The sequence below is a fragment of the Cynocephalus volans genome, chromosome 8 (assembly GCF_027409185.1).
Source record: "Cynocephalus volans isolate mCynVol1 chromosome 8, mCynVol1.pri, whole genome shotgun sequence".
Lineage (NCBI taxonomy): Eukaryota > Metazoa > Chordata > Mammalia > Dermoptera > Cynocephalidae > Cynocephalus > Cynocephalus volans.
Genome location: NC_084467.1, coordinates 42,111,040 through 42,126,192, shown reverse-complemented (window position 1 = coordinate 42,126,192; position 15,153 = coordinate 42,111,040). Strand labels below are relative to the sequence as shown.

Genomic DNA, 15,153 nt, shown 5'->3' with positions numbered 1-15,153 from the left:
CTTACCAGGTTTAGGGAGAGGTACAGATCTTCAGATCTAGGATGCTCAAAAATCCCCAAACAAATTCAACCCAAAAAGGTCCTGTCCAAGACACAGTATAGTCAAATTGGCAAAGCTCAAAGACAAAGAGAGAATCTTAAAAGCTGTAAGAAAGAGAAAAGCATCAAGTCACCTCAAGGGAGCCCCTATCAGACTAATAGCTGACTTTTCATCAGAAACCCTAAAAGCCAGAAGAAAATGGGGTGATATATTCAAAGTACTACAAGACAAAAATTGCCAGCCAAGAATACTATACCCAGCAAGGGCTGTCCTTCAGAAATGAAGGATAAATAGTATATTTCTCAGACAAACAAAAATTGTGGGAGTTTACCACCACAAAACCAGCCATACAAGAAATTCTCAAGGGAGTACTGCATCTGGTACCTGGAAAACAACCATCACTACCATTAATACTCAAGAAAGAACAAAACACACCAGTAAAACAAAAATGCAAACTATAAAGAGAAAAGAAGTTTATCTACCACCTCCAGAAACCAACAAACACAGAAGACAAGCAGTAAAATGGAAAGAAAGGAACAAAAGACATCCAAACAAAAAATAAAATGCCAAGAGTATAATCAACACCTTTCAATAATAACTCAATGTAAAAGGATTAAATTCCCCACTCAAAAGACACAGACTGACCAACTGGATTAAAAAGGTGGACCCATAAAAAGGAACAAAATTCTGATACATGCTGCAACATGAATGGACCTTGAATACAACAAGCTTAGTGAAATAAGCTACATACAGAAGGACAAGTATGATTCCACTTGTATGAGGTACCTAGAATAGGCAAATTCATGGAGACAGAAAGAAGATGATAGTTGCCAGGGGCTGAGGGGATGAAGAAAAGGGGAGTTATTGTTTAATGAGAACAGAATTTGGGGGGGGGATGATGAGAAAGTTTTGGGTATAGATAGTAGTGATGGCTAAACAGCATTGTGAGTATATGAGGGCACTTCAAAAAGTTTGTGGAAAACTGGAATTAAAAGATAATACAAATCTTCATGAACTTTTGGAAGACACTTTATGTTTAATACCATTAATTATATACTACAAATGCTTAAAATGATAAATGTTATGGTATGTATATTTTACCATAATAAAAAATTAAATAAATATATATATTAAGCAAGCCCCTAAAAAAATAAATAAAAAGCAAAAACTGCTAACCTAGAACTGCTGGAGCTGGGGGGAAGAGGAGGTGAGTTTGTGAATGCATTAGAAGCCATGGCAAGGAGGAGTAAGGACCACTCCAGTCGTTCTGAGCCCCAGCCACTTCTGGGCTGCCCTATTGCAAAGCAGAGAGAAGCTGCAGCACACAGAGAGGCCGCCTGGAGTTAGCAAGAGCCACAGTAGCACCATTTGCATGAGGCTGCTTGGACTCTTCAGGGGAGAAGAGGGCTTCAGAATATACACCAGACCAGCCCCCAGGCTAGCAAGACCACTGGCAGGGTTAGTGTGGACCACATAGGAGCAAGAGGCCATAGCCAACAGGAAAAAGAAGCCACCCAAAAGTTGGTAAGTCATTGTGAAGGAATCCCACAGAAAGTATTTGGAGTGTAGGGAAGAGGCTAGCCCACTGGGGGAACATTGGGGCACAGCATGGGCAGCCGATCTGCCTTCCAATCAGCACAGATGCCACTCAGTAGAGGCTAGACCACAATTTCCACACAGCCCAGGTGAATCTGTCATGACCTCATACGACCCAGAAGTGATTAAAACACCAACAATTAAAATCCAATCCACACAAAAAGCCTTCCCCAGAGAGTCAGGAGCAAAGCAGCAATTTAGCTCAAGCACAGAGTTCAAGTACTGATACCCACAGGAAATTCCCCCAGTTTGGGAATTAACAACAGGCCAGCAAATTAGTTCCAGTGCAAAGTTTGAGTGGTGGTGCTAGCTAATCACCACAGAACAGAAAAAACCACACACCAGAGACAAAGCTCTTATATTAACCAGTAAAGATCTAACACCACCAAAGAACACCTATAAAACCTAGAAGAGGTATCAGTCTCCTCAAATGCCTACGCATCAACATCAAGACACAAAGATTGAGAAAGAACAGAGAAATATGACACCACCAGAGGAAACCAGCAAAACACCAGAAATAGACCCAAATGAACAGATTTATGAAATGTCTGACAGAAAATTCAGAATAACCCTCTTAAGGATGTTTAGGGAGTCACAAGAAAATACAGGTAAAAAATTAAATGATATCTGGAAAGCAGTTAGCAGAACAATAAACTTGACAAAGAAATAGAATCAATTAAAAAAATAGAAATTCTAGAAATAAAGAATCCATTATCTGAACTGAAAAACTAGATAGAAAGCTGCAGTAGCAAACTTAATCAAACAGTGAAAAGAATCATTGAGCTCGAAGATAGAATATATAAAATATATAGAATTATCCAACCAGAGGAGCGAAAGGAAAAAAGAATAAGGAAAAAGGAAACAGAGATACAGCAAATATGGGACTCCTTCAAGTGAAATAACCACCATATAATTGGCAGGTAGGAGCATGTTTTAGTCCATTTTGTGTTGCTATAACAGAATTATCTGAGACTGGGTAATTTATAAAGAAGAGAGGTTTATTAGGCTTATGATTATGGGACAGCTGCATCTGGCATGGGCCTCAGACTGCTTCTACTCATGGCAGAAAGTGGCAGGCAGCCAGCCAGGTACAAGCAGACCACATGGCGACAGGAAGCAAGCAAGAGAAAGAGGGTGCCAGGATCTTTTTAAGCAACAAGTTCTCGCGGGAACTAATCGAGTGAGAACTCACTCATTAATCCCCCCTCCCCCAGGGAGAGCATTAATCCATTCATGAGGGATCCACCCACATGACTCAATCAGTTTCCAACACTGCCACATTGGAGATCAAATTTCCACATGAGTTTTGGAGGGGACAACACATCTAAACTCCATCAGAGCAGAAGAAAGAAGAGATGTAGAAAGCATATGCAAGGAAATAATGACTGAAAATTTCCCAAGTATGGAGAAAGATGACAGCATCCAGGTACAGGAAGTTCAAAGGTCACCAGTCAAATTCTATCCAGAGAGGAACATGCCAAGGCACATCATCATCAAATTATTAAAAACCGAAGACAAAGAAGGAATAATTAAAGCAGCAAGAGAGAAAAAAACCATAGTATTCAATGGAGACTCAATACATCTGAGCAAATTTCTGAGTAGAAACCTTATAGGGCAGAAGAGAATGGGATGACATATTCAGACTGCTGAAGGAAAAAGAATGTCAGCCAAGAATTCTGTGTCTAACAAAACTAACCTTAAAATATCAAGGTTTCCCAGACAAAGAAAAGCTAAAGGAATTCATCAACACTAGACTTGCCTTACAAAAAATGCTAAAGGGAGTTCTGCAGTCTGTAGCAAGGAAACATTTGAAAATTAATGAGGTAAGTACACAGACAACCTTAGAATACTCCAGTGTCTTAAGAGTAGTGAATAAACCACTTAAATCTTTAGTATGAAGACTAAGGGACAAACCTAAAGAGACAATAACATATACAACAACTACATAAGATATAGGCAATATTAAAAAATGTAACTTGAAACAACAAAATATCAAAAAAGGGGGGGGGTGACACCAAAACTGGAGTTGGCTTTGGTTTTTGTTTTTTTCTTTTTTTCTCAGATATCAATGTTAAGTTATTATTATTCTAAATAGTCTGTTATAACTATGACATGTTTTTTGTAAGCCTCGTGATAATGTTAACACAAAAACTTATGAGACATACTAAAATAAATAGTGAGAAATCAAAATATGCTGCTAGAGAAAGACCACTCAACCACAAATGAAGACAGTAAGACAGGAAAAAAGGATTTACAAAACAACCAGAAAAAATAACAAAATAACAGTGACAAGTCCCTATATATCAATAATGACTCTAAATTTAAATGCATTAAGTGCCCCAATTAAAAGACACAGAGTGGCTCAATTGATTATAAAATAAGAACTGAAAACATACAGCCTACAAGAAACTCATTTCACCTTAAAGGACACACATTAACTGAGAGTGAAAAGATAAAGACATTTCATGAAAATGGAAACCAAAAAGGGACAGAATTAGCTATATTTATATCAGATAAAACAGACTTGAAGCCAAGGAAAATTTAAAAAGATAAGGAAGGTCATTATATAATGATAAAGGGATCAATTCAACAGGAAAATATAGTCGTTCTAAATATATGTGCACCAAACTCCAGAGCACTCAGTTATATAGAGCATTTACTATTAAACTTAATGAGAGAGATAAAGACTCCAACATAGTAATAATTGGGGACTTTAACATCCCACTATCAACAAAGAAAAGATCATCCAGACAGAAAATTAACCAGGAAACATCAGAATTAATCTCTACTTTAGGCCAATTGGACCTGATAGACATTTATAGAATATTTCATCCAGTAGCTACAGAATACACATTCTTCTCAATAGCCCATGAGACATTTTCTATATGTTAGGTCACAAAACAAGTCTCAACAAATTCTTAAAAATTGAAATCATATCAACTACCTTCTCTGAGCACAATGGAATAAAACTAGAAATCAACAACAAAAGGGAAACTAGAAACTGTACAAATACATGGAAATTAAACAACATGCTCCTAAACAACAAATGGATCAAAAAAGAAATCAAAAAATTCCTGGAGACAAGTGAAAATGAATAATAATAAAATGTATATACCACATTTTGTGTATCCATTCATCTGTGGATGGACACTTTCCACCTTTTGGCTATTGTGAATAATGTTACTATGGACATGGGCTTATTGGCCGTTTATATATATATATTTTTTTAGAGAAAGGTCTATTAAGTCCTTTGCCCATTTTTAATTGGATTATTTAGTTTCTTTGTTGTTGAGCTGTAGGAATTCTTTATATATTTTAGATATGAATACTTTATCAGATATGTGATTTGCAATATTTCCTTCCATTCTTCCATTCTGTGGATTGTCTTTTAGTGTCCTTTGATGCACAAAAGTTTTTAATTTTGATAAAGTCAATTTACCTATTTTTTCTTTTTAATGCCTCTGTTTTGGTGTCATACTGAAGAAATCATTGCCTAATCCAAGGTCATGAAGATTTTTCACCTATGTTTTCTTCTAAGAATTTTATAGTTCTAGCTCTTAAATTTAGGTCTTTGATTCATTTTGAGTTCATTTTTCTTTAATGTGGTATAAGCTAAGAGTCCAGCTTCATTCTTTTGCATCTGGATATCCAACTTTCCCAGTACCATTTGTTGAGAATACTATCCTTTCCCCTGAATGGTCTTGGCACCCTGATTGAAAATCATTCCACCATATGTGTGAAGGTTTCTTTCTGGGATCTCTATTCTATTTCATTGTTATTTTTGTCTCTCCTTATACTAGTACCTACTGTTTTAATTATTGTAGCTTTGAAGGAAGTTTTGAAATCAAGAAATGTTAGTCCTCCAGCTTTGTTCTTTTTCAAGATTGTTTTGACTGTTATGGGTCCTGTGAGATTCCATATGAATTTTAGGATGGGTTCTATTTCTGTAGAAAATGCCATTGGGATACAGTCAGTTATTTCTTAAAGAGATTCAAATAATAAGCAAAATGTCTATCAATTTACCCATGAATCTTTCATTTCCAGTTTTCTTCATTCCTTTGTCATTGACCCAGATTTCTATCTGGTATAATTTTTCTTTTATCTGAAGGACTTGCTTTCACTTTTACTGTAATATACATGGTGATGATGAATTCTTTCAGCTTTTGTATGTTTGAAAAGTCTTTATTTCACCTTCAGATTTGAAAAATATTTTCACTGAGTATAGAATTCTAGGTTGACAGGTTTTTTTCTGTCAGTACTTCAGAGATGTTGCTCCGTCTCTTCTCACTTGCACTGAGAAATCTGCTCTCATTCTTAATTTTGTTCCCCTGTACATATTATGTATTTTCTTTTCTCAGACTGCTTTTAAGATTTTTCTTTTTATTATTAATTTTAAATAATGAGGTTATGATGTGCCTTGGTGTAGTTTCTTCATGTTTCTATAGTTTGGTGTTTGTTTAGATTCTTGAATCTGTGCATTTATAATATTCATCATATTTGAAAAAAAAAATTGGTCAGTATTTCTTAAAGTAACTTTTCTCCCCCTTCCCCTCCTCATTTCCAGACTCCAGTTACACTTACATTAGGCTGCAGAAATTATTACAGAGATAATTTTCCCAACTCCCTACCTTGCTTGGGCCCAAAATAAGCTTTGTGGTCTCAATTATCCCTCTAAGTTACCAAGATGAATAACTTATTTTGTAAGGTTCTGTTTTACTTCATTATTTTCAGCTCTGATTTTCCATTTGCTCTTTAATTCTGATACCCAGGAGCTTTTCTTTCTTTGTCTCTTTCTTTCTTTCTGACACACTTAGCAGTACTTTTTAACATGCAGGTTTTTATATTTTATCTACTATCTCTATTTATATTGAGAGAATTTCAGGTTATCTTGGTCCATACATCTTTAGGGATAGATAGCAAGGCCCTTTTCCTGTCTACAAGGACTTACTTATTGGAGCAAAGAGCAGGGTATGCATTCTAACCTTGGCAACCAGAAAAACAAATAAATGTCATATGTGTATATGCATTTGCTAAGTATTTGAAAATAGCCTAACCTGTACAGCCTGCTTTAATTTCATAATTTAGAATTTTGCATTAGTCTTTTGGGAATCAACTGATGATTACTAATCTTAAACACTTCTGAGGGCTGATAAGTTCCATCTAAATTTAATTTTGGTTAAGCCCATTTAGGAACCATTTGACAGCTCATAAAATGTTTTCATTTTTTTTCATGGACATTATTTTTAGTGGGTTGTAGTGAAATCTGATTTAATGGCTGCTGTCTCAGTGATACAGGACTATACTGAACCACGTAGTATGCCACAGTTGAGGAAAAAACATAGGCTTTAGGGTGAGAATGACTAGGTTTGAATTCTAATTCCAACACTCATTAACAATTCATTATATTATTCTGGATATGAAATATATCTAAATAAAGTTACTAGTGTGAAGAATACTTAGATGCTCCAGAACTTGTAATATATAGATGTTGAGCACTGATAATTTCATTCATTCGTTCAACAAATATGTGTTGGATGCTTGTCATATGTAAGATAGTACCCTAGATGCTGTAGGAGATAAAAGACATACAAACTAAAATCTGTTCCCTCTGGGAGCTTATAGCTCAGATAGGGAGCAATGAGACAAATATACAAATGAGCATAGCACAAAGCAGTATGAGAGCAGTGACAAGTATGTGACAATTGAATGCTCCAGTTAGAACTATCACTTATTTCTTAACATCCAGCTTCTCACTTTGATGTGACGAGGAATGTTTTAATACCAAGAAGCCTAAGCCATAACCCAGGCTGCACCGAAGACATGTTCCTGAATCTGATCATCTGTTGTTCCACCTCTATACAATCATTGTGTATTTCTAGTTACTTTGATGTGTCTTCTCAGATTTAGCAAGGGAAACCTCCACAAGGACAGTATTTCTAAGACACAGGAGAAGTTCCAAGGGGTACATCTATGGGCTGTGAAAACAAATTTGTATGTGAAATGTTAGCTACAATACCCGGAATTTTCTAAAAAGTCTAATAATATAGAATAATATGGAGAAAACACCTAAGCAGTTTTCTCTAATTCCCTAAATTGTAGATTACTATGAGCAGGACAGTTGGGGAGGCAAGTATAAAAATCTACAGGACAGACAAGAAGTGATAGCTATTCACAGGTAACTACCAAACACACAAGAAGCTATGACCATGATGAATTTAGGAAAATTCATCTTGAGCCACATGTTGAGCCAGTCCTTTTGTCAGGATGGTCAGGGAGAGTTGTGGGCGAGGGAAAGAGCATTGGATGGATGAGAGGGCGGTGTGGGGGGGAGGGGTGGTCAGGAGACCTGGATTTAAATCTAAGCTCTGCCACTGACTTACTGGGTAGTCTTGTGCAAAACAGTTACCTTCATATTATTTTAGTTTCTTCCTCTCTGAAGTGGCTCTTGTGGACATGTTTGTCTCCTATATTTCTAAAAGCATGTGAAAGGCTGGTAGGATTTTGAATGGTAGAGCTGATGGAACAGGAAGTCTTCCAGGTGGAGAGAGCAACATTATTTAAGAAACAAAAAGAAAATAACATAAAACGGAAGAAGTGAATTCTTAACAATAGATCAATAGACTACATAAAATAATGATCCAAGCGTGATTATCTGTGTTTTTCCCTTTTAAACAGTGGCCTTTCTCTGTATCCCCAGTGCTAATGTGATGCCTAATATAAAATTGGTGCTTGATGAATACTCATATTTGTGAGAGGGAAGGGAAAAGGAAGGGAGAAAGAAGGGTAAGAAGGAAGGAAATTAATTGGTTGAGAAAATCCTCTCGCAACAGGTGTCACATTCTGTGGCAGAGATCCCTGTATTTAATGGCCTTTTATATCTGTAACAGTCTGTTTTAAAACAGAACTATTTACTTAGAATGCTTTTATTATAAACTGTATTTGTGCTCAAAGGGCTTACAGCTGTGATAACTTTTAGAAAGTCCCTTAGTTGTGTGTACATAGTGTCATAAAAGGTCTTTCCTGCCCAGCCAGTCAATTTCATTGATTCAGATGGGGCCCCTTTGCGGATGAGCTATATCTTTTTCCTCCTTAATTTTTGCTGCAGACAATAAGTATTTTATGCCTGGAAAGATGATTCATTTATTCAAAATATGCTTATTAAACACCTCCCTAACGCTAGGCAGTGTGGAATATAGAGGTATGTAATGTAGACAACGTCTCTGCCTTTGTAGAGTTTACAGGGTCATGGGGGAATTCCACATTTAATAAATAATTATGTGCTAATTAATAAATTGCAATTGTGATAAATGCTTTAAAGGGAAAGTACAGAAGGTTATAAGAGAAACCTAAACTAATTTAAGGGGGTGAAGTCAGGAAAGTAAGGTCAAATTAAATTTTTAAACATCTTAAATATATCTCCGTTTCAAATATAGAAAGGTAAGATTACTCTATAGGTTGTTGATTATATTCTAGAGATCTCTAAATTAGGAAAGGCATAGGATACTTAGACGTTCAGTACTTTAACAGATGACTGAAAAGGGAGACATTATTAACCCAAGAACATATAGCTTGCTACTGGCAGAGATAGGACTTGGACACAGGTCTGCTAATCTTCCCATTACCTCTCCTCAGTTACTTGAAAAATAAGGAAATTATGTATCAAATATAGATCAGCGATAGCCAAATGAATTATTGTGGCCACTCTATACCAATTTGTGTGTTGGGTGGTGGGAGTAGTTTACAGAGTAATGATTAGGCAAATGCAAATACAAACAGAAATACACAAAATATGCCTTATCAGGTTTGTTGTATCTAGTCCTAGTAAATCCTTAGTAAATAGACCAAAGTGAAAGATGGCCACTTAAGAGTTAGTAAAAATATATTTAAAGGAGAATGCTTCTATTTCTTTAAAATATAAATGCTAACTGTTAGTACAAGTCTCTAATTATAAGTTTTTAAAACCCATTTTTATTCATGTGTAGTATTATATGACATGTAAATTATTTTGATTACTTTGCAGCCTTAAGGGTCTCTCAGGTTAAACATGGTTCCTGGTATTTTGTGCCCACATATAATTTCCCTGGCATACCCTTTCATCATAGATAGTATGTGTTGGGAAAATAGAATAATTTAATCAGGCCCTCTCGCCATAGGTCTGGTTGGGGGTGGTGCGGTGCATTCTTTGTAAATAAGTTTCGTGTGGATGGAGTTAGCACACATACACAATGCCGCCACTTGCCTAGTGTTGACTGCCTTGGGCATCTGCTCCTTGCAGCCATGCTCTCAAACCTACGGGTCCAAGGACCTTTTTGCCAGTTCCCTAGCTCATAGACCTGCATGTGAAGGGTTTGTGACTCAATCTGGACAACGGGCTTGAGGGGTCTAATGAGCTCCAGACCTAGCCCTAGCTCGACAGTATGACAGCTTCAGGCCAGCAACATCTAATTCTTCCTATTTGTTTATTTGAAAAATTAGGAATCATTGAAATGTTACTATTTGTATCAGAGCTTTTGGAATTGGTTGGATTATTGTACTAGAAGGAGTATTTGGCTCCGTGGAGTAGGCCAGTCTTGAATAGGTATTAGAGAGAGCACCTAAAAGAATGCTAAGCATGTATTCAGCTGTTTGTAAGCATATAGTGAATTGGGGAGATGAAAAGTTAAACAGTGTTAACTTCAACCATATGAAATTTCCATTTTTATAGGTCAAAAACAGTCAAATATTGGCGACTTTATATGTTTCAGCCTAATACACAAAATGACCAAAAAGGGAACCCACACTCTAATGTAGACAGATGTTGTTATTAAGTTTAAGTACATGTATATTGGCTACAGTCCTGAACTTAACAAATGAGAAATTCTGTTAGTGAATTAACTTTTAATTTCATATGAAGTCATAATTTAAATGTTGGCAGATGGTATAATCACTTTGGAAGCTAAAAATATTCTAAAAGATTTTTTGTTTAGATAACTTCTGTTATCCACTTCTTGAGTATGAATGAGATAGGGAAATACTTATTTGCTAGTCAAAGCTTTAGTGGTATGGTGTAGAATGATGCTAACCAAGGTGTTTTGCTTTCAGCCTCTTTCTGTGCTAAACGGGATTATTTCTGAGTATTTTATACTCCTTTCTAGTCCTTAGTCCCAGTGCTGACAGTCTCCAAGTTTATCTTAGAAAAATCAAGAGAAAGGGGGAAGGGAACTAAAAAGTGTGAAAATGAACTAAGTGCCAGGTGGGTGCTTTGCTAGACAGTTTATACATTATTGTATTTAATTCTCATAGTTACCCTGTAAGACAAATATTTTTATTTTACAATTGAGACTGAGACCTTGAGAAGTTAAATAAGTTACACAATAAGGTCACACAGTTTGTAAGTAGTAGAGCTAGGATTCACACATTATTTTTTATTATGTACTATGATGGCCATCTTATTGTTTGTTTGCTTATTTACATCCTATACCCTTAAAAATTCCTCAGCTGTTTTAAACACTAAACAAAGGTAATTGAGCCTTTTATGATAAGATAACACAGACTCTAGCTTTCTGGTCCACCCAGAATGTCAGCACTCTGACCTTCAATAGTAGAGCTCCATGACTGTGGCTAGGAGTTGACTTCCTGTGCCATGACCTCAGGAAATAAATTTCCTTGACTTTATTTTTAAAAACAAACAAAAAAAAACCAACAAAAAAGTTCCTTATTTAATTATAATAAATTCACACAGGAGTAAGATGAGGGGATTATCATTGGTTTTTCCTTTTTTTAAAAAAAAGGTAAAACACATTTGAATCTTTTTCTTTCTTTTAAGGATGAACGTGAAGCCAGAGAAAATGTGAAGAGAGAACAAGATGAGGCCTATCGCCTTTCACTTGAGGCTGATAGAGCAAAGGTAGGTTTGGTCAAGGTATTTCTAGGATATAGAGCTCAATCCTAAATAGTTTTTCAGTATTAAATGCCAGTCCTTTTATTACTTTGATCCCTGAATATATGGGGTTTGCAATGGAGAAAGCTAGATTCAATTAACAGAAAAAATATAACTCTATTCATGGTTCTTAAAGCATGTTTCATTTTGACAAAATAAAGTTTGATGAGAATCAAGAAAATGAAAACAAAAATGAGCCTGGTATCTCTTTGATTTGTTTTTTAATTTGTCTGTGATAGAACCCAGCAACTTTTTAAAAGTACTTTAGGTGATCCTAATGTGTAGTCAGGGTGGAGAACCACTGATTTATTTAATTCTTCTTGAGCATCTGCTTCTGTATTGGGCATTGAAGAAGGAGAGGAAAATAAACAAGCCACAGTTTTTGCCCTCAAAGGAAGGTTTACAATGTGAAAGAGTAGATTAAGTTAAGAACACAGATAGCTGTAACATAAGGCAAGGATCCTAAGTGTTGTGAGGGGAGCACTGAGTTTTGTGAGACTTCAGTGAGCAGGAGTTTCAGTGGAAATTTTTTTCCAGCTTTTTTGGAGAGTCAGGAAGTGTGAATGTACTAGGGAATGTTTCAAATATGAAGTGGCATATGTGAACAGGTCAGAGAAAGGGGTAGGGAAGAAGTAGTAATATAAGCTAGCATCAAGGGGCCGGAAAGCATGGGGGATGGATAGAGGCTGATGTAAAAGAGAGCTTGAGGTTTGGATATTAGAGAGATAGCAGAAAAGGCCAGAAAGGAAGACCAAAAAAAGGTCCTGAAGGATCTTGAATGCCACATTACCCAGAGTTACCAAAGGTGTTTGAATAAGAGAAACCCAACATGATCAGAGAGCTATATGCTTTGTTGTTGCTTTCATTTCTAATCTTGTTCTACAGAGAAACATTTTTATTACCACAGTGTATCTCTGAATCATGTAGTCATGTTTGGAATGAGTCCTTTGAATATAACTGGCTTCTTTTTCCTTTTTTTTTTCCTGGGTAAACAATTTATTGAGTGCTTGCTGTCTTTCTGTTTTATCAACAGAGGGAAGCTCATGAAAGAGAGATGGCAGAACAGTTTCGCTTGGAGCAGATTCGCAAAGAGCAAGAGGAGGAACGAGAGGTAGGGAAGAATTTTAAGAAAAGCTATTTAAAAGTTGGGGTTTTTTCTACTGTTTTTGATACTGAGGCTGTTAATATTTCTTAAAACTTATTTCTTTGTACTTTTTCCCAGATTCATTTTAATATGGAAGACCTAACCTTTCCTTAAAAGAGTCATTCCTGATCTGTTGTTCAAAACTCTTAGAAAACCTGATCTTGTACTAGATTCACAGCTTTCTGTTATCTTTGGTTCATTTCTCTTTTTGTTGCCTGAAAAAAAATCCTTCCTGGATATTGTCTCACCCCAAGAATATAGTCTATATTTTCTGTCCTTTCCCCAGGCTTCACTTTACTCACCAAAAGATACTTGAGTTACTTCTACAACATCTTGTCCTGGGCTCCTAAATATGGGAAATCCATTTAGCTTGGCTGATATTTTTTCCTCCTGAATTCATGTCATGTCCATATCAATGTAGAGAATTTCTCATTCACTCATTTTGGAAACATTTTTTGAATACTTACTATGTACCCAAAATCTGTTAGGGGATAGTGGTGTAGACCTTAGTCCTGCTCTCCAGGAGTTCATAGTCTTGAAAAAATAGAATTACAATACTATATGTAAAAGTTATAGAGGTATGCCTAAGGTACAGTGGGAACAAAGAGAAGGGGAGTCAAATAACTTCCTAGGAAGGCTTTACAGTAGAGGACTTTTAGAAATTTCTTCTAGACATGGAACTATTGACAAAATTCACTTATAAAAAAAGGAAGTCATCTAACAAGTGATGAAAAGGCCTGGAGGGCCCTAACTGAGGCTGAGGAAAACTCCATTAGTCATCATTCTAGGTCAAAGGATGCCACCTCTTTCATTTATTCAACACAAGTTTTTGAACAAGAACTGTGCTGAGCACTGCAAGGGAAGCAAATGATAATAAAACATTTTCTGCCTGCAAGAAGAGAGAACTTCTTGGAGGGAAGAAGATACATATCTACAAGTAACAGCAAATCAAGGAAAAATGTGCTAAATGACAGTGCAAAATGCGTAGCGAGTTCAGCGACGAGGGATAAATCTTTTACAGCTTTAATAATCAGACAACATATAGAGGAAGTAATATTTGAGCTTGGTCTTGAAAGATGTATGAAACCTCACTATTTGGTAATCAAAGTTTTTTCATGTTCAAACATTTATTGAGTTCCTATCACATATACACAAGATACTATGCCTGACAAACCCTAGTCTGTGCACTCTGAGGACTCTCAATAATGGAAGGTAGAAAATATTTTGTTGACCATCTTCTGTGTATCAAGTATTGTGCTAGCTGTTTTACATATGTGTTTACTCATTAACCACTGAAACAAGCTACAGGGTTAGAGATTTCTCTTTACAAGTGAGAAAACTGAAGCTCATTGAGGAGTCACACATATGGAAAAGGAAACAGCTAAGATTCTCACCTAGGTATTTATGACTACAAAGCTCATTCTCTTTCTCATACTTCATTCCAGTACAAGGCCATATATTGTTGTGTGTGTCTATAGAAGTCATGTATGCTGAGTTTCACAAAAGTATAGATAAGGAAGAGATTAGTCTCTATCCTGTTAGACTATTTCAAGAAATATAGTTTAAAATTTAGGATTCTTGTTTCCTCATGCTCTCTTTCACTCATGCTCTCTCTGTTAATAGTATATTTTCAACCATACTGACTTGCTAAAATGGCAAGGGTACAAAATTAACTGCATGTTCTGGATCTGGAGTTTGACAGCATATGTACTTTCTCTTGATGATTTACCTGATTTACCCTGGGTAAAATTTTCTCTCTTTTCCAAATGTAAATAAAGCTGTCTGCTCATAGATGACTCTGTGTACATCCTTTAACATAACTCAATATATATGTTTCAGCTGTTGCCATATGAGTAGATAGGATACAGGAGGAAGGAGGGCAAGTCAGATTTTGCAACTAGTTGTTACTTGCACTTGTCAATTGATGTGCTTCCATAAAATGCAAGTTTGGATAATACTATCCACTCTATCCTCCCTCACCCAAGAGTCATAATTGAAGACTTATAAATCCCACCATTAAGAAACACTTTATCTGAATTTAATGCAGTCTTATCCAAACTTATTTGACCCCCTTTTTTTTTCATGGAACACCAATTAACATATGTTAGCACACTAGTGTACTACAAACACTCTTTGGGAAAAGCTGTTATTGTGCAACCTCTGAAGAAACTGAGACCTGGAAAGATTATACAGTTTGCCTATTGTCACCAAACTGGTTGAACACATAATCTGGATCAGAAGCCAGGTCACCTGATCTTTCACAGTAACACTACCTCCCTCCTAACTGGAAATCCTAACCCATATAATGACATTGAGAATCAAGAGTGGTTTTATTATTTTGATTATCTCCAGTATTTTGAAATCCTTTAGAAAAATGAAATATTGAATAGTCAAATCACCTTGGTCACAAGGAAATTCCTTAATGGTTTGTCTCATTTTGCTGTGCGATAACTGT

General features: G+C 36.0%; 1 protein-coding gene across 1 annotated transcript in view; it reads left to right on the top strand.

Moving 5' to 3' along the window:
• FAF1 (Fas associated factor 1) overlaps positions 1-15,153 on the top strand; it is a 516,326-nt gene that overhangs the window by 455,989 nt on the left and 45,184 nt on the right. The window contains exons 16-17 of the mRNA XM_063105346.1: positions 11,441-11,521; positions 12,588-12,665. Coding sequence (XP_062961416.1) covers positions 11,441-11,521; positions 12,588-12,665 — 159 coding nt within the window. The remainder of the gene's footprint in view (positions 1-11,440; positions 11,522-12,587; positions 12,666-15,153) is intronic.